The sequence below is a fragment of the Numenius arquata genome, chromosome 11 (assembly GCF_964106895.1).
Source record: "Numenius arquata chromosome 11, bNumArq3.hap1.1, whole genome shotgun sequence".
In the NCBI taxonomy this organism is placed as follows: Eukaryota; Metazoa; Chordata; class Aves; order Charadriiformes; family Scolopacidae; genus Numenius; species Numenius arquata.
In genome coordinates, this window is record NC_133586.1 from 36,102,708 (window position 1) to 36,129,395 (window position 26,688).

The 26,688-nt window shown below is 51.9% G+C and overlaps 3 protein-coding genes across 5 annotated transcripts; 1 reads left to right on the forward strand and 2 right to left on the reverse strand.

Moving 5' to 3' along the window:
• Positions 1 to 16,560, reverse strand: FAF2 (Fas associated factor family member 2). Its single transcript, XM_074155928.1, has 11 exons — positions 16,450 to 16,560; positions 9,117 to 9,185; positions 8,553 to 8,687; positions 7,663 to 7,739; positions 6,362 to 6,500; positions 4,932 to 5,017; positions 4,760 to 4,851; positions 3,147 to 3,324; positions 1,555 to 1,726; positions 1,206 to 1,349; positions 1 to 790 (listed from the first exon to the last, which is right to left on the reverse strand). The coding sequence occupies exons 1-11, from the start codon at positions 16,510 to 16,512 to the stop codon at positions 608 to 610; spliced, it is 1,338 nt and encodes a 445-aa protein (XP_074012029.1). The 5' UTR covers positions 16,513 to 16,560; the 3' UTR covers positions 1 to 607.
• A 758-nt stretch (positions 16,561 to 17,318) lies between these two features.
• Positions 17,319 to 24,142, forward strand: CLTB (clathrin light chain B). 3 transcript variants are annotated; one of them, XM_074155537.1, is made up of 6 exons: positions 17,321 to 17,560; positions 19,184 to 19,230; positions 20,532 to 20,649; positions 20,934 to 21,045; positions 21,478 to 21,531; positions 22,015 to 24,142. In XM_074155537.1, exons 1-6 carry the CDS (start codon positions 17,377 to 17,379, stop codon positions 22,184 to 22,186), a joined length of 687 nt encoding a protein of 228 aa, XP_074011638.1. In that variant the 5' UTR covers positions 17,321 to 17,376; the 3' UTR covers positions 22,187 to 24,142. The 3 variants fall into 3 exon arrangements, with proteins under 3 accessions (XP_074011639.1, XP_074011638.1, XP_074011640.1); XM_074155538.1 differs by lacking the exon at positions 21,478 to 21,531 and having other exon boundaries at positions 17,319 to 17,560; XM_074155539.1 differs by lacking the exons at positions 19,184 to 19,230; positions 20,532 to 20,649 and having other exon boundaries at positions 17,377 to 17,560; positions 21,964 to 24,142.
• A 1,299-nt stretch (positions 24,143 to 25,441) lies between these two features.
• On the reverse strand, positions 25,442 to 26,617 carry HIGD2A (HIG1 hypoxia inducible domain family member 2A). Its single transcript, XM_074156393.1, has 2 exons — positions 26,443 to 26,617; positions 25,442 to 26,145 (listed from the first exon to the last, which is right to left on the reverse strand). The coding sequence occupies exons 1-2, from the start codon at positions 26,555 to 26,557 to the stop codon at positions 25,979 to 25,981; spliced, it is 282 nt and encodes a 93-aa protein (XP_074012494.1). The 5' UTR covers positions 26,558 to 26,617; the 3' UTR covers positions 25,442 to 25,978.
• Positions 26,618 to 26,688: the final 71 nt, after the last annotated feature.

Consider the following 26,688-nt stretch of genomic DNA (forward strand, 5'->3'; position numbering starts at 1 on the left):
CATGCTAGAGGCAGAGTTTATTACACTACGCAGGCTAAGAACCCTGGGCAAGACCCCACACAGGTAAGAATCGAACCAGCTCTTTATCAAAAAGTTAATACTATAGTCAACCCCATTCTCCTTTGGTCATTACAAAGCAAGAGAAATATTAGAAGAAAGATATTTATACACAGAGGGAAGCTGAAGAAATTCTGTCCAGCCCTTTCCCCCCACCCTCTCCCAGCACATTCAGGTGCCCGGTCTTCTGGCTGTCAAGAGCAGCAGAGTATCAAATCTTCACGAGATGTCACGTTGTTGGGGTTTTATTATTATTGTCGTCAATAAAAGCAATAATTACTGAGAGCTGCCATTCCTGTTCCTCCCCAGGGAAGGCGGAGGGGCAACACCAGCTCCCCTCCCTCTCTGCCCTCCAAGTGTAGGGGATGGCTGTGTACACGGGTGTGTGAGGACGTGCACACACCTCCTCTCGCCAGTGCACACACACAGCACAGCTGGCACAGGCAATGTGGTCTCTGATCCCTCGTTTGTACGCAGTCTTTTAAAAAAAATATTGTATTATAATAATAATATGAATTTCTCTTTCCATTTTGTGTCTTCTGGAAAAGTGTCAATCGTCCGTGAGGTCCTGCACAAAGAGGACTTCCGTGTGGCTGAGTCCGGCCTCCTGCAGCGTGGGTGGGTTGGGCCACTCCTCTGTAGGGAGGCAGGGCAGGACACGGCGAGGGAAATTGGCCTCAATCTGGAACTTTTCAGGGCTTTCTTTCAAGGAGAACAAGAAGTCGTGGATCACCTTGGAAAGAAGCACAGAATTAACTGCCAGCTGGGGGAGCAATGACACAGCCACAGCGCATCCATGGCATCTCACAGGGTACCAAATCTGTACCATAACTGCGTTGTAGACAAGAGACAGCCATTTTCTCAGCAGGCATGAAACTGGACTTGTCACAGAGCACCTGGGAAGTCCAGACACTGTTTCTGGCTCTTATTAACAGAGAACAACAAGAGACTCAGCTTTTCAGGAGAAGAAAAAGTTTCTTCCCTTTCCACACCCTCCTCACCCAGGAACAACTCTGGCTGCTAAGGCTCTCAGCAAAAGTCACCATTTGGCAAAGTCCAATGGAACCACAGCTTTGCTGAGCCACCTGCAGAATATCTCTTGACCTTTTTTTACTCTGGGAAGCCCATCAGCTCTGCCCCAAGCTCACCGTCAGTGACTGTGTGAAGTGGAATCGCCGCTCCACTCTGGAATCATTAGGCAGCTTGAAAATGATCTTAACGCTCTCTGGGTCATCGGGATGTGGTTCGGGAGGAAGGCATTCGGACTTTCGCTCCTTCTCCTCCTGCAGTGTCTGCAAAGAAAGGAGGGAGCAGGAGCAAGGGGCACACACTGGACTGACCTTTATGCTTGCCCCCTGCAGCACAGCTGCTCCAGGAGGCCTGGGGGACACTCAAACCCCAAGCAGCTCCAATCCGATGAGAAAGCCCTACTGCTTCTATACAACCTGAGCCTCCGGGAGGACACACCAGGCTCTCCAGCAGTCTGTTTGCTCTCACCTGTCGCCGTCTCTCCTCTGCTAGTTTTTGCTGCTGCACTTCCTCCTCCTTCTTCTTCTTCCTCTCCCGTTCCTCCTTCTTCTTACGTTCTTTTTCCTGGTCCGCGCGTAAGGATGCCAGATATGCCTCATCCTGCTGCTGCCTCAGGACTTGGGTTTGGTTCCTCTCTTCCCTGCAAATGTGAGCAGGGAGCAGTCAGGGCTAGCAGGCCCCAAAGTGAAGACCTGAGAGTGCAGGTACAGCCTCAAACTCATCATAGATCAGTTAACACCTCACCACCAGCTCCTAAAAGGCAAGCTGAGTCTCCACAGTCCCTAGCACACAAAGGGTTTCCCCAGGTTGAGTGGAAATGAACTGAACACAGAAGACTTCTCCTGCACTGCAGCTGGGTGAGAGCCACACAAGCAGTGCCCAAGATTTCTGCCTCATTCCTCAGACTCCTCACAGTTTTATCTCCTTCCTACAATTCCTTGTATATTTTAGAAACCAGAGGCATCAAAATGTGTTACTGGGTCCCCTGCAGAAATCACAGAACCATAGACTTATTTAGGTTGGAAAGGACCTTTAAGATCATAGAGCTGAATTATTAGCCTAACACCACCAAGTTCACCACTAAACCATGTCCCTCAGCACCACATCTAGAAGTCTTTCAAATACCTCCAGGGACAGTGACTCAACTACTTCCTGGGCAGCCTGTTCCAATGCTTGATGACCCTTTTGGTAAAGAAATTTTCCCTAATATCCAATCTAAAGCTCCCCTGGTGCAACTTGAGGCCATTTCCACTTGTCCTATCTGTTACTTAGGAGAAGAGACTGACCCTCACCTCACAACCACCTCCTTTCAGGTAGTTGTAAGAACAGTAAGGTCTCCCCTCAGCCTCCTTTTGTCCAGACTAAACAACCGCCATTCCCTCAGCTGCTCCACATAAGAGTCATTATTTAGACCCTTCACCAGCTTCATTGGCCTTCTCTGGGCTCGCTCCAGCACCTCAATGTCTCTTGTGTAGTGAGGGGTCCAAAACCAGACATTATATTTGAGGTACAGTCCCACCAGTACTGAGTACAGGGGCACAGAGGAGGGGCAGGCAGAAGACTAGAAGGTGGCATTCTACTTTGGACACAGCCTGCGTGTCCCTATAGAGCTCATGCTCACAAGGCACCACCAACACCACAGCTGGAATTCAGGAGAGCCAGCCCAGGCAGCAACACCTGCCCACCCACTGGCTGTAGACACCAGCTCCTCCTGCCTGCAATGCCTCTGCTCCCACTTGGCTTCTCCTGGCTGTTGTCCAAGCTTTACCTGCAGAGCTCCAGCACACTACAGGTGTGCTCCACCTGCAGAAAACAGTAGAACACTCACACCCATCTCTTAGTAGTGGGCCTGTATGGACGACACATCCAGCTCCTTGGCTATAGGGTGGCCTGAATCTATGGACCAGCAATCCACTGGGAAGAGGAGAGCCCACTGGCTGAGGTACAGAACAGGAGATGCTGACCTACCTGCCTACATACAGTGGCTGGAAGGAGGAAGGGGACAGAGCAGAGCCTGCTTCCACAAGGTCTGCATTGCTGGAGCTCAGGTCCCATCATACCTTTCCAGGCGTTCAGACACCAGGTACGTCTGATTGGCATCCATGATGAACATCAGTTGATTAATGAGGTCATCAGCCTGGATGAGGCCTTCTAGCCGCCCAACTACTGTCATTCTGCGATCCTTCAGCATAATCACAGCCAGGAATGGGTATGTGTTCTCTCGCAGAGCCTGGGAGACTGGGAAACAGGCACAGACATCACCTTGACTTCCTCATCCAGAAGAGTGAGCAAGAGAGTACAGCACAAACCCTTTCCATCACCAACAGCCCAGGAAAGCAGCTTCCACAGCCACTGTCTCTTCCAAGCCAGAAAAGGCCTCAGGCCCCATTTTGTCAAACTAAACCCTACGAATTAGCAATGGGAGGAAACGGCTTGGAGCACAGAGACTGAGGGGAAAAAACCCCAAGACTACAAATAACCAAAAAGGTTATTGAAATCAAGCAGGAAGTAATTTGCTTTGAATGTCCATTCAGAATAGGACAAAAAGCCCTGGGTTTAAACTGCAGGAAGTTAAACAGGTCAAGCACAGGGCAACACCTGCTAATATTAAGGATGACCAGACTCTGGAAGATACTGTCACGGGGAAGATGGCAGTGTCCTTCCTGGACATTTCAGAACAAAATTAAATTGTTTCTGCCAGCTCAAGACAGAAGCTTCAAGACAGGCTCTGTCTTGAAGCACAGAATGAAGCAGATCAAGGGCTTTTAAGTTACCATTCACCTGTGAACAAATACCACCTCCTCCTCCTCAAGGCATGCATAGCCTATCACACAAGTTGGAGCAGTCATTACCAAAGGAACCCTCCAAACTAAATCAGAACAACTCGTGGATTAAATGAAAGCCCATGATCTCTTCCAGCTCTGCTTTCTAGGCTGTGACTCCAAAGCATTGCAGCAATGAAACAGCAGTAAGTAAAAGGATGTCTCCTTAGAAAGCCATTCTTTCAAGGTGCTGGTAGCTGAACTATGAAGCCAGGAATGACCCCGATTTAGAACCGCAACTCCTGGCCTCTCCTGCCATGAAACAGGAAGGCACAGAAGAGACACAGGAGGCACAAACAGAACTTTGGGAAAAGCCCCGATTTGCAGCAAAACTCTACCAAAATGCTGACAGGTCAGGTATCAACAGCTCTGGAAAGACAGTACTTAAAAGACCTCGCTGTGGACTTTCAAGGAGAAAGGGACTGGGTGTGGAGTAAAGATGCCTGTCTCAGAAAGGGAAAGAATGCACCTAACAAGTCACTCCTGGCCTCAGGCGTAATACAAACCAGCGTTAAGGGTACAGCTAGTTAGATACTTGTTTCTGCACTCAGTTTAATCCTCGGCACACACCCACCAACTCCCACTAACGAGGCACTAAAAGCAGCTTGAATGCCAGCAGCAAAGAGCACACAACTAGGAGTGCCCAGCAACACTTGGAACAGCAAAGGTTAAGAACAAAAGGTTATTTCTCTGGCATCCAAACAGGCCCTCCGAGATACCACATGAAAAACAACATGCATTTCCCCATGCAATCCCAAAATCTCTTGTCTCCTTGCACAAAAACCAACAGTGTGTTTCAAACACATAAGTTTGTCTCAGAGACAGGTAAAGGCCAAGAGGGACACACTCACCTCTGTATCCCTCCGGTTTATTGGTTGAACAAGCCCAGAAGAGCATTCTAGTGTTTATGAGGGTGATCACCTCGGGTACGCACAGTGTATTGCTAGGGGATGAGAAGAGATTGTGTGAATGAAGCTGTATTTAAAGTGCAAAGATAACTATTTGGAAAACTCTCCTACCTACCGGCAGAATTCATCTGTGTCTTGGTGGTCATCTCCATGAAGATAAACCAACAGGAAGCGCAGCTCCCGCTTGGCATCATTCAGTGCCTTGGCATAAGAGCAGAGGAAGTTAAGTTATAGGGTCTCTAGGCAAGGGGAAAGCAGCACCCACAAGACTTGCGTGACACAGTTCAACAACATTTACCCAGGCCATTACTCTGCCACTAGCACAGTTTTAATGAAGCAGCAGTGGAGGATGAACCTGTCAGACCTTCTGACTAAACCCTCATTTAGTTCTGTCCTTTCACATTCCTTTCAGGATGTGCCTCTGGAGAACACTGAACTCGGAGAGAAGCCAGGTAGGCAACTGCGCAGATTGACACCCCCCACTGCCCCGCCAGACTCAGCTGGCAGTGAAGAGCCCTCCTTCATCCCTTAGACTCACAGCAGCCAAGGCTGAGCTCTCCGCTCCAGCCAGCACAGGACACAATCTTCAGATCACATCAAATGAAAACACTACTAAAAAAAGATAACTCAAAAATGCTGCAGGCCCCAACAAAAAAAAAAACAAACCAAACCAAAAAAACCAACCAACCAACAACAAAACCCTTTTTTGCATCTATGGTCTCTGGATTCCACCCACCCAAGAGCATTTCTTAACAAGACCACAGGATAAGCGCACAATAGGCTCCCTGTTTACTGGCACTGAGTTTTAGTGGCCTAACCATTCCGTGGTTGTTTTGAGTTTGGATTCCAGGCAAGACAGAGGGGCCCAGAAGAGCTGTGGAGGTGGCGAGCTCCATCGCTGTGCAGCATGGAGCAGAAACAGACTCCACATTCTTCTCTGGCACTCAGGAAGCAGTGCTGATCCAACTGTCTGCTGGGACACACTGCAGGAGGCCCTTCCCTTGGCTAGGCTGAGAGAAGCTGCAGAAGAGGCAGTACACATTGGGATGTCCCACTTTTACAGAGAGCACCATCAGCCCAGATCTAACATACAGAACTCTCACCTCCCATAATTTCTTCAGGGACTTCCTCTCTCAATTTTGAGGACCCACACCAAGTTCTGGACTTTCATTATAATACAAGCCCAGGCAATCAATCCCAATTTGGTGAACAGAAGGACAGATTCTGGCATACCACGTCAGTTTGTAAAAACAAAGGCAGGACTACAAAGAGTAGCTGTTGGCTACAGAGCCACACAGACGGTCGAGGAACAGTCAGAGCAGCTTTGCTTTCCAACTTTGCAGGCTTGGCATACCATCAAGCCTGGCAGTCACTGGTTTTCCAATACACTTGTTCACTAGCTCTCCATTACCCTGTTAAACAGTTTGGGGACAAACGCTGGGCTTTTCAATGAAAAGCCATTTTGCCACATAGGCCCTGGTACCATCTGGCAAAATCCCCACTCTCCATCTCCCCAGGATCTATGTACCAACATGTGACACTGACCTGGCTGTAAGTTCCCTGGTAGAAGACAGGGTGTATCCTCCCATATTTTTCCTCAAACATATGAATAAATGAAATAATGTCACCCACTGGGTCAGTGACCCGACTACGAGGATCAGGGCGTATAAAACGCAGAGCAAACCTAGGAAGGAAGCAAAGGACACTGGAAATTCAGCTTACTGACTTTCTGAAGAACAGGTTTTCTTTTCCACAGACAGTCACTGGTATTCATAAAGAGGAAAAAAGTCACAGCTGAGACCCTTGAACATTTATAATCACAACCTGAACTGCCACCTGCTCCAAAGTGATACCATTACTACAGAAGACCCCCCCCAGTCAAATATTATCTCATGCCAGGCATCAGCAAGTATCTGAATTCTGCATGAATAAGTCTCAACTTCCTCTGAAGCATCAGGCATAAGCCAGACGAACAGTGTGAGGTTTGAAGAATTTAGTCAAAGACAGGCTGTTAGAAGCCACACAGTTTTGTCCAGATAACTTTGAAAACTGCATTTCTGCTATTCCAAGACTAAGAATTCCAGAGTGCAAAGCACTGCAGAAAAAGAACATTACACTAGGAGTCCAGTGAAGACAGAATAAACAGCCATTCCTCTGAGGCTGAAAAAACTTAACTGCAAGGCAGATATCAATGTTGTTTAGTTCTATGGATGCTTGTTTAGTTCTATAGATGCACTGAAGCCACACTGAACTTTGGAAAAGTCTTTAAGGAGGAAAAGCAATACAACAGGATAAACTGCCCAAACAACACAGGTGGCAGGACTGCTGGATATTTACCACCTTTCAACATTCCCTTTTCTCTCTATCAATGCTGTAAGGAGGCAAGATGAACTAGCCCTTTGGGGCAGTAAAGGGAAGTGAGACAACAGACACCAAGGGGAAAAAGGAGAGGTGTTTCCAGTTTGGGTTTTGCCAGGTAATGTACAGGTATTAGGGCAGGTTAACCTGCAGCCCAGCACGATTCTGATCAAGCTGTTTGTCCAAGAATACCAGACAGTTTGACACTGTTTTGCATCCCTGTTGTGTGGCACTCAAACTGTAAAGCTGCATGGAGTTAGAACTCCAATTAAATATTTCACTTACAAGGCTGCAAGATGCTCTTTTTCTCTCCAATAAGATTTCTTACTAAACAGGGTAGGAACTTTACCAAGATACAGATAAAGCCAGTTCAGCAAATAAATGCAAAATCTGCCATTAAAGACCCAAGTGACAGAGGTACAGCCAAATCTACACTAGAGCATGTCTTGATGCAGTCAATACATGAGTCAGCACAAAAAAATACTTACCTAAATATATCAAGTAATGTATAATAGGTAAATCGGAATGGAAGCATTATGAAGTAGTAACCCCATCCTAATAGGCCCTGCAATTACAAACGAAGAATTAGAACAGTCTCCATGCCAGGAGCAGGCCTGCTAAAGCAAAGTGGCCACCAGCATCAAGCACACAGGCACACACAGGAGTATCAGTGCTCCAACCCCTGCAAAGCAGCCCAGCAATATTTCATGGCTTCAGACACATCAAATCCAGTTTCAGTGACTAGCACGGTTCCGTCAGAATTCAACACGACACATTTGAAAACCAGCGTCACTGACTATTCAAGCAGCAATGCTTTTGCTCTGTGTTAATTTTCTTAACAGTACAACTGCACAAAGGGATTAACAGCACTGAGTCTTACAGGTGCTCATGCAAATTTGTTTATGAAACATTAACACAAGTAATTGATACTGAGTTCAAATTAATATAAATTTTAGGGGAGTTCTTAAAAAAAAAAAAATTGCTTTGCCATAAGGAGCAGACAGTTCTTTGTTCCAACTGAATAAGCTTTACTATGCCACAGCAAGACACTCCATGACAAAGAAGGTTGTCTCACACTGTGAATGACACCATAGAGAAAATATCATAGAATGGTTAGAGTTGGAAGGGACCTTAAAGATCATCGAGTTCCAACCCTCCTGCCATGGGCAGGGACACCTCCACTAGAGCAGGTTGCTCAATATCCACAGTAGTAACACAGGCTGAAGGAATAGGTCTACATTTTGTTTTCAGAAGATAAAATATTTAGAAAGGAGATAACAGCATAAAAAGAAAACAATTCCTCTCCCTGCTTGCAAGTTCTGTTGCCCACAAAGAGTCACCCAAGAAGCAGGACAAAAACCACTGTAAGATAACTTGCCCTTGGCTGTGGCCTTGAGACAACATAGCTGTAGATCCTGTGGTCGGCTGTATTGACCTGCAATGGCCGTGACGGAGGAGGATTAAAGACACTTGGGACACCTTCTTGCTCATTCAGTCGGTCCTGTACAGCTGCCTTTGACACAAGAAAGAGCAAAGGGAGTTTTTAGACATTTAAGGATGGCAGAAAATGCCTTTTTTAATACTTTGGGCACTAACAGTAAGTATCATTTGTCCATAGCCCCAGAGCACTGGGTAAGCATGACTTATTACAAATGGTGTCCACCAACACTCTCTTCTGCATGGAAAAACTTTTCCATGGCAGCCCGCACACGTGCACTATGGGAAGTTACAGTGTGCCAGTCAAGTGACTGTTCACAGCCGTAAGAAATCCGCTGTGTACTTCTGAAACCAGCTCTCTGACAATATCCAGACACTGTTATAAAGAGCTACTAGTGTAAATTTAGTGTTTGACACATTAAATCTTACAGGTAGGGCCTCCCCTCCCCACAGAGTACTCTGCTTGAGTACTTGAAATCACTACGAATCTTATTTGCAGTGGTACCTCTATGTTCCAGTTGTGCTGCTCCAGTGTGTGACGACATTGGTCCATGGACTCTATGCCAGTCAAGTCCTAACGGAGAATAAAAGCAGAGGAGTGTCAGGGAAGTGCTGTATTTTTACCATTCTTTGCAACACGTGAGCATAGACAGGACTTTCCACAACACATTACCACAATACTCTTTTTTTAAAGTGCTCTGCTCTCAGTTTAAAAGTGGAGCAACTTGAGCCAACCCAAATCTGTAAACACACAGGAAGCCTCAAACAGGCCTTTGCACTCTTCCAGCATCAGCCAATTCTCAGCAGTGCCCAAGGCCCGTGACTGGGCTGAGTGCAGCTGTAGTTAACAGTCTAACATAACATTGCCCATAAATTTCACTCTAGAAGGATACGCTAGGCCGACGCCCTCAAACATCACCTCAAAGCATCAACTTAAGAGACAGGCAAAGCATTTCTAAAAACCCAATATGACCATTACTTCACCCATGGCAAGCATAAACAGACCAAAACGAGCCAGGCACTAATGAAGGTAGTGTTTTCCAGCATCACAGGGGATTCTGTAGTTAAAAAAAACCAAAATCCAGTCGAACACAGACAAGAGCTGAAGCAGAAAACACAGTCCAAACACACAAGCAAACCTCAAAGCCACTGGGCTCTCACATCAACGTTTGGAAGGCACATTTTAACCCTGTGCCACTCAGAACTCATCCACAAGAGATCAAACAACAGTATTTGTTATTACAGGAAGCCGCATCAGCACCTCTTGAATGGAGACAAATCTTTGCTGAAGCGAACACCCCTGTCGCTGTGCCACAAACACATCTCTCCCCACACCACTCGCTGTAAGGTGTTTGAACGGACATTTCAGGGTTGTATCCCGCACCTACCACCAGAGCCAAAGCACACACTTTCACAGGAAAACATAAAGCCATAAGTGTGCTGCCACTAACCTTTTAAGATCAATCCTTTTAATCAGTCAGTGCAAGATCGTTACAGGTGACACCATAAACAATGCTGGCAATTTTGAAGGAAACTACTGTTATTTTAAAATTAAAAGGAGTAAGAAGGTGTGTTTGTTAGTTGTGGTGGTTTTTTTTGTTTGTTTGGGTTTTTTTTTTTTTTGAGTGTTTGGGTTTTTTTTTATAACTGGGCAACAGAAAGCCAAGAAAGCAGTTATACCTTCAGAAGCAATTATTTAGCTTGGATACACAATGGCAGAAGCAACAACAATACTCATCATAAGCAGTGTAACAAATTCAACACAGAAATGTGCTGGTGATATAAGGAGACTTAAAATATGACAATTTCTCCAGCAAGGTCACTCTTGACAACAAAACTCCACCAATTCTTAATGCTTCATGTTCTCCCCTAGTGGATTTCTCTCCAGACCCCCCCACCGGCCAGCTGCTGTAACCCCACAGCGGGTGTATCTCCCTGGACAGCTCAAGGATGGAGCCGGGAAGTGAAGCAGGCTGCTTTGCCACTGGACTGCTCACACCGTGACAGACAGAGCTGCTGACCTGCAGAGGTTGTGTAAGCTGAAATACACCAGAGCCTTGCCTGGCCTCTGCCTGCCAGCACCACACGCTCTTCTCTGCCGCACCTGAGGAGGTCTCAGCCATGTAGGAGTGTGGCGAAGAGCAGGGAACTTTTATTCCCCCAGTCTGTGATAAAGCAGAGAGTAGCTTTTCTGCGGGAGGCAGCTCACGATGATTGCAAACACAGAACAGTGATTTGATACAAACCCTTGTGCATGGTTTCTATTACACCTTGCAATCCAATCCATTGTTAGCAATCCTATTTAATTCTGTTCATCTCCCCCATTTCTTGCTTCATTTAAAAGCCCCTGAGGCAGTCTTGACAAGCTGACCATTTAAGAATGCACTGAACTAGGGTTTTACTGGAGGAGGAGGGTGCATCTATTCCCTTCCCTGCCCCCATTCATACATTCCACATACTCTTTCCACCCAAGTCACACTGTGGACAGATGCCCTATTCAAGCTCTGGGCTCAGATCAAACTTTGAGCATTTCTTGAATCCTTTCTCATGAAGTCTCCACAGATCTCTTACCTTCTCCCCAATCTACTGGGCAAAAAAAAAAAATCATTGTTTTATTCTGCTGTACAGAACCCGACTGTTCAAAGCATTGCTGATATTAACTATGTAACTGCAGTCACTCAGGAAAAAAACCACTTCAAGTCACTGCCCAGTGGTGTATAAATATTAAAAAGTAACTCTGCAGCAAGCCTTGTAAGGAGGCACTACAGAAGTCAATTTCCTAGAAGAAATGAAGCTCAGTGAACTCAGCTGTTGCTGTCAGAACACCTTCATTTATCACTTGCTTCACAATTCGGGGTTTAACTATCTTTAAAGATTTGCTTGAGTAAAATTTAGGTTTTGTATTCCAATTTTTTTTTTTTTTTTACCCCAGATTCCTACAGAAAGCACTTGTCCTTCTAAAAGGACATCTTAAAAGGCACCTGCAATTTACTCAATTATTTGATTTTACAACAGAGTAAAAACCGTGTGTATTTCAAAGCCTTGAAAGTCTTCTGATTACCATTCCTTAACACCCTGGAATTTCTGCTGGTGTTTGCAAAATTTACAAGACTCAAACTCATTCACACCTTTGTCTCTAAATGTCTGGATTATCACTCAGCACTAATAACAGGGTTTCACTACCCACCCAACATTCTCTCCTTTTTCAATTATGCAAAACACTTTAACAGTTTTAGGTCAGAAAGCAGCACCAAAGTAACAGCTGCGCAGAACTATGAACAAGCATTCAATAAGTACTGAATCACTGCAGCATTTGCAAGACCTACTGAGCTCCACAGAGACAGGCTACAGGCTGGAAACTTCACCCCTTCCCGACCACGTTACAGCAACAGGCACGCTGTTGCTAGATCTCAGCATCTTCTACAACACTTCTCCGTGGAGGCGAGTCTACTTTTTTTTTCCTTAGCATTTTAATACAGTTGCTCTCAACATGAAACAGAAGTGACAGAGCCACCCCAGTAGCACTGTGCCTAGTGCTCCCACCACTCTTCTGATCAATGAAGATGCACAACGAAACGTTACAGGGAAAAGAAATTGCCTGTGTAAAGGCAGCTTTACAAACTGAACACCTTTTTGAATGTTACTTTGACACACTCCATGAGACAGCCACACTCCAGTTCCAGGATGTTCTGGAAGACACACGCTGGTTCAGAACAACTTGGTCTCAACATAAAGGAGCCACAGAAGACGGTTCAACTGTCAGTTTAGACAACACTTGCTGGTAAACACTGATACTGTTCCCTATCACTCCCAACGACCATTTATACTATTATCTCAGTACTTTCTACAGCTACTGCTTCACCTTAGTCACAGAAACAGATTACAAACTTGAAACACTACATCATTTCCACTGGACCAGTTGTATCGTTTCTGGTGAATCTCACAGCTAGCTGCCAACTGCGTTATTCATATGCCAGACAAAGAAGCATGAATTGTACCTTAGTATCATTAAGGTTATGAGAACAAACAGTCTTCAAATCAGTCACCAACTACTACTTTGCTACTCTGCCTCACAGAGCACACATCTTACACAGATACAGTAAGTAATAAAAAGATAAGGCCCCCCTCTTAAAAATAAAATTAATCCCATTAAACTAGCACCCTCAAACCTTCAAATAAATGTAGATCCAAGCTCAAGACAGTGGATAACATTTACAAAACAAAATATTCAGTACCGCAAAAGCCAGGAAAGTTCAACATTGCCTTCTCAAAGTCCTTAAAGCACAGCACTGTCCTAAAACATACCAAAGCTGCTGTTGGATATAATTATTTGCATCTCTCACCTTTGAGACTGCTCAGAATGCTAAAATCTTCTCAGTACTGAAGTAGTGGAAAGTGCAATTCCATGCTTCAAAGACAGAAGGAATACTCCTGAGTGGACAAAGGTTGTAAACTGGACTTAAGAAATTGTTCCCTCTGCAGATACGCTGTGTTTCAACATACAAGCGTATGAGATGCAAATCCACAGGACTGCAACTGGCACTGCTCTTAGTTCCCAACCCACTGACAAATTCCAGAGAATTATGTTTCCAAGGGTAAAGAACATCTGACTTGAGGCAGCAAGAAAAGCCTTTCCTGAGAGAGTTTCTCTTTGCATATTACAGCAAATGCCTTTAAGAGGCTTTTGATCAATATGCAATGCACTGAGTAGGAAAGATGCCTGGAGTTCTCCGTTTCCTCTCTCTTCTTTAAACAAGAGATGTTTTCAGTCCTGAGCATTTTGTTTTCCCCATTTGGAGATGGTATCGTGAGTGCTACCTTTTTTCCTTTGCGAATAACCCTCCATTACTTTGTATTTGCATATTATAAGTATGTTAGACATCAGCCCGAGTGTAATGGGCACAGATCAATAACAAGATCCTACAAAAGCTGCTTTGCTACTTCTTCCATCTCCCAAATGGAACTGTATCTCCACAGCTTTCTTAAGCTGTTCAAAGCAAGTTTCTCTCTACAGATGTCAAGACAGCAAAGTCTTGACAGACGAAAAATTTAGATGCTTATTTTATTTTTACTCTTTTACATTAGCCAATGCTTCAGCAGTAAATGGGAAGTTGAAAGCACGCAAGAGTGCTTTTTTTGCTTTTATTTCAAGTTTATCCCAATTATCTCTCCGTATTGGTACTCTTTTTTTTCCACTCCATTAACCTGCCATAGCAGGATAGCAGACAACTGCTCTATTCCAGCCCTGTCCATAGGAAGAGAGATGCTACTTCCACCGTTCTGCCAGCAGAGCTGTTTATATGAGCACTATCAAAGCACATCAAGCAAACATCAGTGGAATTAATGCAAAGCATGTATTTAAACTGTAACCCCAACAGCTTGGCCCACAAACAGAACAACAGGCTTTCACCTCTTTACCTTGGAAGGAAGAATTTCCAGCAGAAGTAGGATAAACAGTGTAGGGCAACAGAATCTTCACCCAGAACAGCCGTTTGCTGGGTAAATGGCAGCCTACAGCTCTTGTTCAACACTTCCCTCCTGGCTCTCCATTTAATTGTAACACTATTCAGGGCCTTTTGCTATTGCTTACCTCCTCTATTATCCCCACTCCCTTCTTTCCTATTCTGCTCTCCTGCTTTACTCACACTGCAGTGCCATGCCACCTTCTGTGGAAGTACAATGCCCTGCCACCACAGAACAAATATTGTACAAATGAGTTACGACAGTGCATAACAAAAGTGAAAAGTTATCTTTGAAAACATTTAAGTGTTCCCTCCAAAGACAGCGGGAATCCCTGAAAGGTTTACAAGTTAACTGTAGCAGTGTTTTGCAGCAATAGCAATGTACAAATGATTTTAATGAGAGTTAGCCATCCTCTCCAAACAGCAAATGCTCTTTAGAGTCCAGCTGATTTGGAAACAAGAAAAAAAAAAAACCCTTTTCCAGGTGGACTGATTTACTCTACTTCATTTCAAAGAAACAAGCCATACTGCACACCTGAGCTCCTTTCAGCCAGGTGCTGAGTACCAAAGGAGAAGGAATCACCAGTGAAGTCTGTCACTAGCCCAGCCCTGGTGAAAAGCTAATCCCATATACCCCAGGGGACAGAGGAATGAGAAGATCCTGGTATCAAAGCCTTCTGGACTACAGTTTTCACATCAGGCTCTGGACAGCAGCTGTCTTCTATCTGAAAAAATTCTCCCCTTTATAATGAAAGGAGCATTTCCCTCCATTTCACACCAAGAAGCTGGACTAAAACCTGAATCCCTCTTTCTGACTCCTTCTCCTTCCCCTCCAGCCCCCAACCCTGCTGTCCATGGCAACACCAGGTAGCACTAGGAAACAGGATTCTTTAGTTTCACAGCTGCCCACAGGGTTTTGAAAATAGCAACAGGGACACTGATGAGTGCAGCTGGTCCTATCTGTCCAGATTCAGTAGAGTAATAAGTACTATGATATCTTACAGCAAGAGAATAGGAGCTGGAGGACAGCTTTTGCACATATATTATGTGCAGCATAAGCAATGGCTTAAACCTCATATACTTACATGGCAAATAGTAGTATTGAGAAAGCAATTGTTAACATTGCTCTGCCTCCTTTGTCTGTAAGGCTGCCCAACCAGTTTAGTTTGCAGTAAAGATTTAGAGGGGATATCTGTAAAAAAAGTTTCCTCTTAGCTATAGTCACAGAGAAACACCGCAGCACATTAATTACTTCAGGAGGTTGTTTAATCCCCCTGACTCAGAGGTAAAGGCTTGGCAAATATCTGTTTGTAACGACGAATAACACCTGCACCTATCTCAGCTGTGGAAGGCAGGGCTGGATGCCCCTCTAGTTCCTTTAAGCCCTGTATTTCTACAATTACATCACACCAGAAAAATGCAGAGCACAGTTCTAAAAAAATGAATATGAAAAAAATAAAGCACTACTGAAAGAAAATACTCTATTTGTAAAAGAACTCTACAATCCAAGGAACACCACATGATGCTCTACAACTCAGACACAAACCCAAGACACCTGAAGATAATTTTCATTGGCCAGCATGTTTAATTACTTCTCACTGAGAAGCCTTAAGTATTTCAACTCCACAGCGCTATTTTCTCCCCAATAAACCACATCTGTAGATTATTTTTTCTTTTTAATTATTCAACTGCTACACAGCCCTGAGGCCCTGGCAAACCAAAGGTTAACCGACCCAGCCCCTGTTATGTAGCAGACAGCAAGATTAGATCATTACAATCCCCAGTGGCCTCCCCGTAGTAGGCATTACCAAACTGTGAGGATTGGAAGCAATTTTCTGAGAAACCACATTCCATAGAAACCCACCGTCTAACCCTCCCAAGACGCCAGGAAAGGTTCTCCCATTCAGTGCTGATGACAAGAAAGGGAATTTTTCAGACTACCTAATTAAAATGGCCGGGACTTACCAAGTAGTTTTTTCCCGCGTAGCGTTAATAGGGTTTATTCAGCAGTCACTTCCTGCCTCCCCAATTAGCGATGACAGAACACCATTCCTAACGAAGCGCTGGGGGCACGCACAGCGCCGGCCGGCCCCTCAGCGAGGCCCCAGCCCAGGGAGCCCAAGCCCCTCGGAGGAGCTTCACTCGCCCCCGCGGGGACCACCCTTGCCCCCGCCAGGGCCGGGACCACGGGGCTCTCTCTTCTCGCCCCCCACCGCCGGGCCCGCTCCAGGCGAGGCCTGCCCCGGCTCTCGATGAGCCCCGTACCCCCCGGCCCGCAGCAGGCCGGCGGGGCGGGACCAGCCCAGCCCGTTCCTTGCCAGCGCGCCGCCTCCTCCGCTCCCGCCGGCCGGCACGGCCCCCCCGCCGACACGGCACCTGGAACTGCAGCAGCTTCTCGGTCTGCTCCGCCGTCAGCTCCCGCTCCTCAGGCGCCGCCATTTTGCTGCCGCCTCTGACCCGCCGCTCCGTCACTGTCCGGAACTGACGTCTGCCACCCGCACTTCCGCCCCGGCTCCAGGCTGCGGGCGGGTGCGCGCGCGCGAAGCGCCGTTAAGAAGCCGACGGCCGTTTATCGGCCGCCCCCGGAAATGCCCGACCGCGCTCCGGAAAAAACCGAAGCGCGCTCGGGCCGTTCCGGAAATACCCGAGTCTCATCGGCAGGGCTCGGCTCTCCGAAGAGTTCCGAAGTGTGCCGAAAGCTGCTCGGGCGTTTCCGGACCTGACCAGGGGGGAGGGGAGGTGTTCCTTTGGCTGTGGGAGCGGGCCCCGCGGGAGGGGGGAGGCGAACCGGAGCCCCTCGGGAGCAGCTTGTCACTGGAGCGGCCTATTTGCCACCGGGTGGGTCCTGCCCCGGCCACCTCCCGTCCCACCGTGTCGCCCGTCCAGCGGCGGCGGCTCCACCCAAGATGGCGGCCGCCAGTCAAGATGGTGGCAGCGAGGGGCCGCCCGCTCACACCCCAGAGAGCTACGAGTCCACCCGTGGGTGGAGACGGTGCCCCGGGACCACGGTCCGGCGAGCCCGAGGGGAGGCGGCCGAGCAGCCTCGGCCCTCCACGTGCCCCACGGAGTAGCGCCCGTCCCGTCCCAGCAGCAGCGATGTGGGGAGCGGGCTGCGGCCGAGCCCCGGCCTGGCGATGCGCCGGGAGGCGGGGAAGCGGGACGCGGCCGGCGGGGCCGCCCCGCCGCTGATGTCAACGCGGCCGCCCCGCCCGCCGCCGCAGTGACAGCTCCGCCCGGGCCCAGTCGGGCCCAGCCCAGCCGAGCCGCGCAGCCGGAGCGGGAGCGGGGCGGGCGGGCCGGGCCATGGCCGACGACTTCGGCTTCTTTTCCTCGTCCGAGGGGGCCGGCGCCGAGGAGGACCCGGCCGCCGCCTTCCTGGCCCAGCAGGAGAGCGAGATCGCCGTCATCGAGAACGACGAGGGGTTCGGGCCGACCGACGGCGAATCGGCCGCCGCCCCAGCCGGGCAGGCGGCCCCGCCGGAACCGGGTGAGCAACGCACCGGGCCTGCCCGAGGGATCCGCCCGGCTGCGCGCCCGGCGGGCACGGAGGGGGTTGCCATGAACCCCCCCCCCGGGTGTAAAGGAGAACTTTGCCCCCAGGGTAGGGAGGGGAGCCTTCTAGGCTGCCCCCCCCCCCCTCGCCCCCCCGTGGGGCTGGTGTTCCCCGTGGGATGCACTGCATCCCCAGTGGGTGATGGGGTCCATGCAAGGACCGTGGGGTTCTACGACCCAGCAAGGACTATCTGGGGCCTGTGCTTGGTGCCAAAGGGCTCGGTGTTGTGGTTCTCTCTCAAACCTTAGGATGTGGGATCAATCCTGAGCTGGGACGTGCCAGCTGTGGGGCGATTTCTCCCCTCGTGCTCAGGCTGTGTTCCCTAGGTTGGATGGACTCCCATCTCCATGTCTCTGTGCCCCCAGCTAGGGCAGTGGCATCCAAGCGAAGCTAAGGAGCAATGACAGCCCTGTCACTGTCCCCATAGACAGGAGAGCCCTTTGGCGTGCAAAATGGAAAGCATTTCCACTGGAGCATTGTGGTCGCAGGCCCTGCAGGTAGAAGATGCTGATCCTGATCTTCAGGGGCAGGGGCTCAGAGGTCTACTCTCTGCAAGGACATGGGGACACTTCTGCCACAGTACTCTGGCTCCTTCCCATAACCCAGGCATGTAGGGCCTTCTTGTGCTCTCTGTGGAGCAGTGGTTTCACCTCTCCATACACAGGGCTGTGAAGGCAGACCTGGGCCTGGAGAGGTGCTGACAGCCATGGTGATAAATGCAGTCAGACAGGCTAGAGCTGGGTGTAGTCGGAGCTGCACTGTGGGGGCGAGCACTGTGGGGATGGTGCTTGCTTGAGCTGTCCTGTGGCTATGGGGCTGCCTGTGCCCGCAGCTAGCTGGCTGGTAGAAGCCTTGTGGTCGCCATTGGGGAGAGCTCAGGGCCTGGAGTATGGCCTTGTGGTGCTGGTGTGCAGCTCTCAGTGTTCTCTAGGGCTGTGGGTGACAGTAGTGCCTCGTTCCCAGCCCTAACATTGCAACTTGTCCTAGAGCCATCCCCCCAGGTGGGCTCTTGAGAACCTCGGCGTGCACGCCTGCCCTCCTCTCCTGGTGGAGCACACTGCAGTGTTCCTGTGGGCTCTGTCCCTGGCAGGGCTGCCTTCCCTTCACAGCACTGCACTGCTGGGCACTGGGCCGACAGCTTCTGGGTCAGCTGTCTCTGTCTATCGGCAGCCTCTGCCTGTCCACTTCTGGGCTGGGGTTAGTCAGGTTGTCTTGCTACAACCAGTACACCTGCCTGTGTCCAGCCTCGTGCCTGGAACAGTTTCCCTAATCTTCAGATAAGATAAAACACCAGTGAAAACACTGTAAAGACATAAGTGCCTGGAGAGGCTTGTCTGGGAGAGAGAGAGGTGCTGACTGAATCCCAGCAAGGACAGTCAGAGACCACTGGGCCTGGCCCATGTATGTGGGGCTGTTGTGGATGGGTCTCCTGGGCTGGAAATGGCACAACCGAACTCCCAGGAACTGATTTGTTTCCGCTTTGTGAACACCAGCCCCTCTGGGATCACCTGCAGCTGCCATAGTTGTGTTTTTATTTTTCTCATCCTTTTTCTCTAGCTGGTTTCCAGAATGGAGGAGCCACTGTCAATGGAGATGTCTTTCAGGTGAGAGCTCAGCCCCTTGCCCCAGCCCAGTGGTGCTAAGAGGGGGATTAGGTGGGTGTGGGGCCAGCACTCCGCTGCTCTGTCCCCCAGGATTGACTGGAGTTTGCTATCCAGCCACAGAACAGCTATGATGCTCCTGGAAAGGTCTGAGTCTCGGGGGAGAGTCCTGGCTGCTCTATTCTCACCCCTGCTTGAAGGAGAAGATTGGTCCCGCCTGCCATGACCTGCCCCAAATCTGTGGGTGGCCTGTGCCCTGAAGGAGAGATGGGGCCCTAAAAGCAGATGATGAATCCTCCATTCCCCAGAGAAGCCCCCTCTCTCCAGCCTGGGTAGCTCCTGGAGTCCTCTAGGGCAGTCAGGAGCATCTCTTGGCAGATGCCAGAGCCAGGACAGGGCTGCCATGGGGCACTCGCTTTGCTGACTCTGCAGCATCTCCCATTAAAACCACTTGCCCCATGGCCAGGGGTGTTTCGTGGGGGCCACCCACCTGGGTCTCAGCTCCCTCTGGGAGCCTGAAGCCCAGCTCTGCTGGCTACAGGAGAAGCCATGCCAGCATCTGACAAGGCCTTCATCCCACTCGGTGCCCAGCAGTGTGGCATGTGCATTGCCTGTGCTTAGTTTATGGGATGATAATCACATCAGAAACAGGACAGACTTAATTAGATTGGGGATCTTGGAGGAAAGCTGTAATCCCATTGCTGATCTTGGTGTCGGACTGGGCATCCCGGCCAGCGGAGGGTGTTAGGAGTGGTGCTGGGCCAGCATGGGCCTGGGGGAGCCGTGCAGGCAGCTTGGCTTGGAGGAGCAAGGGTGGCTCTTGCCTGCGGGCTGGTGTCCAGGCAGAGAGCAGTGCTTCCCTTGGGCCCTGCCTCTCGTCTTGGTTCTTCCCATCTGTTGTGGTCAAGCCTGTAATGACACAGAGTCCTGGGGCTACCTCTGCCCGAGTCAGACCCAGGGAAGCCCGGTGGTGGTGGGGAGCACATCACAAAGCGCGTGGCTGTCCTCTCCTGTGGGGTGGCCCAGAGGGTGCGAGAGCTGTGTTGGCAGCAAGTCAAGGAGGGGAATGCTTGGAATTCTTTCTGGGTGACAGGGCCTGGGGCTGAGAGCTAGGACAGCAGCTTGAACAGTGCTTTGGGGACACTGTCCCAGATGTCCCATGCTGTCACCCTCCCTGCCTCCTGTCTTGGCTTGTCTGAGTGCTGGGAGTGTGGAGTCCTGCCCTGCACTGCCAGCCCTTTGAGGTGGCTTAGCTGGGCTGTAGGAGGAGCTGGTGCTGATAGTGAGGTGCTCATCTCCGGCAGGAGTCCAACGGCCCCACAGATGCCTACGCAGCCATAGCCAAGGCTGACCGGCTGACCCAGGAACCTGAGAGCATCCGCAAGTGGAGGGAGGAGCAGAAGAAGCGCCTGGAGGAACTGGGTGAGACCCAAGGCCGTGTGTGGCCACACTTGTGGCACCTTGCAATGTGGCAGTTGGGGCCCTTGGAGTCCCTCACCTGATGGTGACCTTGCTGCGTCCCAGAGAGGTGTCTCGTGCCCCATGCCACGTGGGTGCCCCTGCCAAAGATCTGCTGTCTTTGGGGCAGTGATGTCTTTCAGACAGTACTAGTGGGGACTGGGGACAGGCCAGGGGGGGTGCAGCTGTTCTGCCTGCTGAGGGGCTGCCAGTCTGGCTGATGGGGTCTGTCTCGCTCTGGTCCTTAGATGCAGCATCGAAGGTGACTGAGCAGGAATGGCGTGAGAAGGCCAAGAAGGACCTGGAGGAGTGGAACCTGCGTCAGAATGAGCAGATGGAGAAGAACCGGGCAAACAACAGGTATGTCGTGGTCAGCATGACCATGAGGGCTGCGACGGGAGCTGCTGTGCAGCCAGATCTGCCTTCCTGGGATGTCTGGGGGCCTCTTTCCCCACAGTGGGGTCCAGCCCTGCGGGGCCAGAGCTTTGCCAGGCAAGGGGAGAAGCTACAGGGCTTTGACTGGCTCCGGTGGCTGTGCTGAGCCTCCCTGTCTGGGACCACTCTGGGATCACCTTGGGATCTTGGTGCCTCCTGCCCCCAGCGTGGGCCTCGCGTTGGGGCAGGGTTGGGGCACTGTCTGTGCAGCCCTGCCGTCACGGGCAGGTTTTCCTGGTGTGATGAGTGTGTCACGCTCTGTGGGAGGACGCTAACCCCCTCTCTGTTTCTCTCTTTCTAACCCTCTGCCTGCCTGTCTGCTCTGCGCTCTCTCTCTGTCTGTGCCTCGGGGGCTAGGATCGCTGACAAAGCCTTTTACCAGCAGCCGGACGCCGATGTGATTGGCTATGTGTATGTGCCTCTTACAGACCGTATCCTGCCCCGCAGGGCCTGGGGGTCCTAGCCCCACCACTGGCTGCCCAGCCAAGGGGAGGGGGGATGCTGGGAGGTACTGGGCCCTGATGAGGTCCTGAAGGGAGGACGATGCAGCTGAGCATCTCCGAATGGTGGAGTCTTAGGAGGCAAGCGGAGCTCCTGGAAGGGCCCCTGTGGGGGCTGGCTGAAGAGGCAAAGCTGTGGGGTCTTGTGTCTTTTGGGGGACAGCTTTGGGGGTGGAGAAGTCTTGGGAGCAGGCAGACACTCTAGTGCCCCTGGACAAATGATGTCTTAGGTGAGTGCAGCCTTGAGCATCCTGTGTCTCCTGATGCCGGAAGATGCTGAGCTCATTGGCTGGAGCAAGGGGACAGGAAGCGGGCACACGAGGGGTTCCCAGACAGAGGGGAGGGTCTCCTTTGAAAGGGTTCTGCCAGTGACAACCCTCCAATGTCTCTGCAGGGCCTCGGAGGAAGCATTCCTGAAGGAGTCCAAGGAGGAAACCCCGGGCTCCGAGTGGGAGAAGGTGGCCCAGCTCTGTGATTTCAACCCCAAGAGCAGCAAGCAGAGCAAGGATGTCTCGCGGATGCGCTCGGTGCTCATCTCCCTCAAACAGACGCCCCTGTCCCGTTAGCTGCTGCCTGGCACAGCCGGGAGCGCAGCAGGGCAGAGCCAGGCTCACCGGCGGTGGCGTGGGGCCAGCCCATGAGGGGCCTCACCCCGCCTGCCCCGTTATCCCTGGTGTGTGCCTCGGCTGCGCTCGAGTCACTGGTTGTAACTCTCCCCATGGTTTTCCTTTGCTTAAAAGGTGCATCAGTCTCTTTTTACACTTATTTATTACTGTGGCATTTCCCGGGAAGCGACACTGGGTGGCAGAGCTGAGTTAGGGGGAGAGTCCCCAGCCTGGGCTCCGCGGGAGGTTGTGCCCAGGGGCCTGGCTGGGTGAGGTGGGGGAACACACCACCCGCTGTTCCCCACTTCACCCCTGTTCTGGGGATAAACCTGCCTGTGCCCGTCCTGATGCTGGGCGAGCACAGGCATGGCAGCCCCGGGCCTGGGCCTGTGTTCTAGCCCTAAGGCAACAATCCCAGTGGGACCACTGGCTCCATCTGCCATGCTGGCGGGGTTTAGAGCAGAGCTGGCTGCAGGGCTGGGAGGGTGGAGGAACAGCACTGACTCAGCTCTGCACTACAAAGCCCTGTGGGGAGCACAGCTGCAGGGACTGAGGAATGTGAGTGCAGGCAGCCAGGCTGGGCTGGGACTGCTAGCAGTTTCCCCAAGCCCAGCAGAACTCTCCCCAGTCTGGCTGCACACTCCAAAAAGGTGGCAGGGCTCTGAGCAGCAGTTGCAGTGTCTATGTCCCATCTGTCCTATGGGGTTGGTGGTGCGGGGCACTGGGAAGGGGCCATGGGGTGAGCGTGCAGGATGTTTTCTGTCCCTCCCCCACAGCCACCAGCAGTTGGGAATGCGGGGTGCCAGGCTTTGGGGGCCCTTGGCTCTGCTCTGCTCCTTCCCCTGCTACTAGGATGGGAGATGGGGGCTGTGTGCTTGCAGGGGAGCTAGTAGGAAGGTCCAGCTGCTGTGGGGCAGGTCGGGCGCCCAGCTCTCTAACCCAGGGGCCCAGAGCAGGATTGGGAAGTTGTGGTGCTGGGGCTTGTGCTGTCCCTGGACAACAAGCCCCACATCTCTCTGCAGCTGCTCTGTGGCTTCTCTCTGGCCCCCACTGGACAGCATGGCAAGTTGCCTCAGTCCTGCTCTCCGCTCCGCAAGGTACACGCTTTCCTGCCCAAACACCGGCTTTTCTCTTTTGCTTGGTGGGGCCGGCACCAGTCCCTCTGGCTCGGAGGCCCAGCCCTTTAAACCTGCAAATCTCCCAGCTTGCAGGAGAGGGGCCTGCGCACACGCTGTCCTGGAGCTTGTGCCCCAGGTCTGGCCCGTCGGGAGCTTGGGAAGGGCTTGCAGCAGTGGGCTAGGGGGACACGGAGCAAAGCCCACAAAACATATGCTTGGGCCTCACTGCAGAGCCCTGCTCAGCTGATAAAGCAAGTATGCAGAGCTCTCCTGGCCTGCAGCTACGGCTCCACGAAGGTCACCTACCCTCCTGCTTCAGCCCTTGTGGGGTGACCGGGCTCCCCTGGCTCTGGGGTGGGGGCTCAGCAGTGAGATGGAAAGGGAAGTGGGTGTGTAGGGAGCCACTCGGTGTTGTGTGCTGGGATTGTGCCCCCTTGTCTATAGGGCTGATCACTCCTACTTTGTCCCCCTGCGCTCCAGCATGCGTAGGCAGCTCTGCCACGGCACGGGGTGGAAGCCGATGCAGGATACCTTGGACTCAGCTGCCTGCCTCTGCCTTTCACTGCACAGCAGCGGGAAGCACCTCTGTCTGCTTCCTTGGGGGCAGGAGCCCCCCCTGCGCTCTGTGCCTCCAGCCCCCACAGGCAGCCGGGCCCCTGGGTCCCCCAGCTGTTGTTGCACCCTGTGTCAGGCAGGGGCAGCCAGCTCCCGGGGAGCCGTGCCCACAGCTGTTCTACATCCCCTCGGCTTTGGTATCTGTGACTGTTCAAATTACCTGTTAAAATAAACCACATCTCCAATCCCACAGGGCACTGTCATCTTTCCGCTTCAGCAACACACACGTGTGTGTTTAGGAGAACCCATGGCCATGAAGCCTCCTGCGGAAAGGACGGGGCTGGAGGCAAACCACATCGTACAGGAAAAATAGGAGAAAGAGGAAGAGCCAGAGGGTTTGCTGTGACAGCAGGACCGGGGCGCTCTCCTCTGCCCCCAGGGAGCTGCGAGTCCTGCTTGTCGAGGTGGCCTGAGCTGCTCCCCAGCCCGCTGTGCTGTCCCCAGGCTGCCAAGGGACTGCGCTGCCAGATCTGCCCACCAGCTGCCTCCCACAGCTCCCGAGCTGGCCGGGCTGGAAGTGCCAGCGAGGCAGCCAAAAGTGGCTTCTTCTGGGAAAGATGTGCTGAGCTGGTAGCCAAACGGGGAAGGCAGGTAGCCCCGCAGCAGGCAGAGCCCTGGGCTCCCCGGTGCAGAGGTGGAGCTCACCCTGCTCAGTACCAGTGATGGCTTGTCCCCACCCTTGCATTTCAGAAGTCAGCTCTAGTGGGCGAGAGCCTTCCCCCACTTCTTCTCAAGGGCCACCAGCACCATGGTTCCCAGGTGGGACAAACCAAGCGCTTGTTCATGGGCGGAGCAAGTTTTCTCCTCACGCTATCCTCCAGAGCTGCTTGTAAGGGCAAAGTGGCATCAGGGAGCTGCCACCGCAGGCCAGGGAGGGCCGGGGTGCAGGCTCTGACATGCAGACACCCAGAGAGCAAAGCCTGGAAACACCCCGGGCATCGCAGCAGGGTCTGTGCCCCTTTCCCTGCAGAGATACGCTCTGCCTGCAGGCAGGTACAAGCTGTGACAGCCACGCAGCAAACAGATCCCACAGCCCCATGTCCTCCCCACTCTGCGGCCCTGACACGGGTGAGCAACATCTCCTCCTTGCTCACCAAACACCCCCGGTATGATCCAAACGATCCAACGCCAACAGCAGGACTCAGAGCTGGCCATGACAGTGTTTGTCACGACACAGGCAGTGCAGCTCCCTCCGGGAAGAGGGCGCTTGCTCAGCAGCCAGTTCCAGCTCCCACAAAGCAGCGAGCTGTGCAGGAACCGACTTGCCAGCAAAAGCAGCTGAAGCAGCAGCGCGTCCCAGAGAACGCGGCCAGGGCCCTTTTTGGAAACGCAAGTCTCCGACTTGTTTTCACAGGGAGTCACATCTCTCATGTCCTGCTTGCACCACCACGGCTTCAAGGCAGCCGTGCCTGCTCCCTTTCCTTCCTACACTGTTTACTCTTCTGGCTTCCCAATGCTCTTGCAATCCAGTATCAGTCAGAATCTCGCTGCAACTCACTTTATTACTCACCGGTCGCAACCAAACAGGTTACATATTCTCCCCAAACAACTCACCCACTGCTTATGAACTCTGTCCTGCCAGCATCGAGCCATAAACAGAGCTGTTCCTTCCTACGCAGGCAGATGATTTCTCAAATGCCGATGCACCGCCTGCCTAAAGCCACACCCCAGTGCAGACCATGACCCACAGGACACAATTTTAACAAACAGTGACAGTACCAGGCAGGGACAAGAGGTCTGATGGGGGTGGAGAGCTTTAGTGAGGCGCAGCCTCCAGTGTCGCGGGAGGATAAGCTCTCAGAGAATCAAAAAAATGCCACAGCCTGGATATCAGGTTAATCACAGAGGTGTATTAGCCGCATTTCTAGTGCTCTGGAACATGGAGCCTCTCTGAGCTCCACCGAGGCATCACAACTGTCTCTCAGAAAACTCCATCCACAGCCAGAATCCCCCCCCCTGCCAGCTGCGGCACAGGCTGGCGGGCGCATGCCCGTGGCCACAGCTTCTCTCTTGCCTGATTTCACTTTCTAGACTTCATGGCCGTGACCACCATGCCTCCCAGGAGGGCCATGAAGGTGAAGCCCTGGGCCACGATACGTGCCCGCATCATCAGCTGGGACCGACGGATGTTGCCTCTCTTGAAGCTGATCAGTCCGTAGGTCAGGACGCCGACCGTGCAGAGGCAGCCTGCGGAGAAGGACAGCTCAGCAGAGCAGGGGCCGGGGCTGTGAGGCAAGGTCCACACCTCCATCTTGCCCCGCTACATCTTCCCCCACATCTCCCTCCACATCCCCCCGCACTTCAGCGTTGCTGGCTCGTGAGACAACACCCTCAAAACACGGACACGCCTCCCCCGAGGGCAGCCCCGTGGATTTAGGCCCAAGAGGGGCCGACCCGCTGCTCGCTGCCCTCCCCCGTCACCAGCGTCTCTCATCCCGGTCCTTCCCCATCATCCCCCCTCCGCTTCCCTCCTTCTCCCCTCACCGAGCGGCACCAGGGGGTTCTCGCGGGTCTTGCGCAGGAACTTGTCCCCGAAGCCCTCATCGCTGAACACCGGCAGAGGGATGGGGTCCAGTGGCGGGGGAGGCCCAGCCGCCATGGCTGCGGCCCGCAGGGAAGGTGACCACCAGCGGGCCTCCCCGGCTGCCGTAGCCAGGAAGCGCCGCACGGCCAATGGAGGGGGTGGCAAAGGAGCTCCCAGCAGCCCCCCGCGGGGCATGAAGGGGGTTG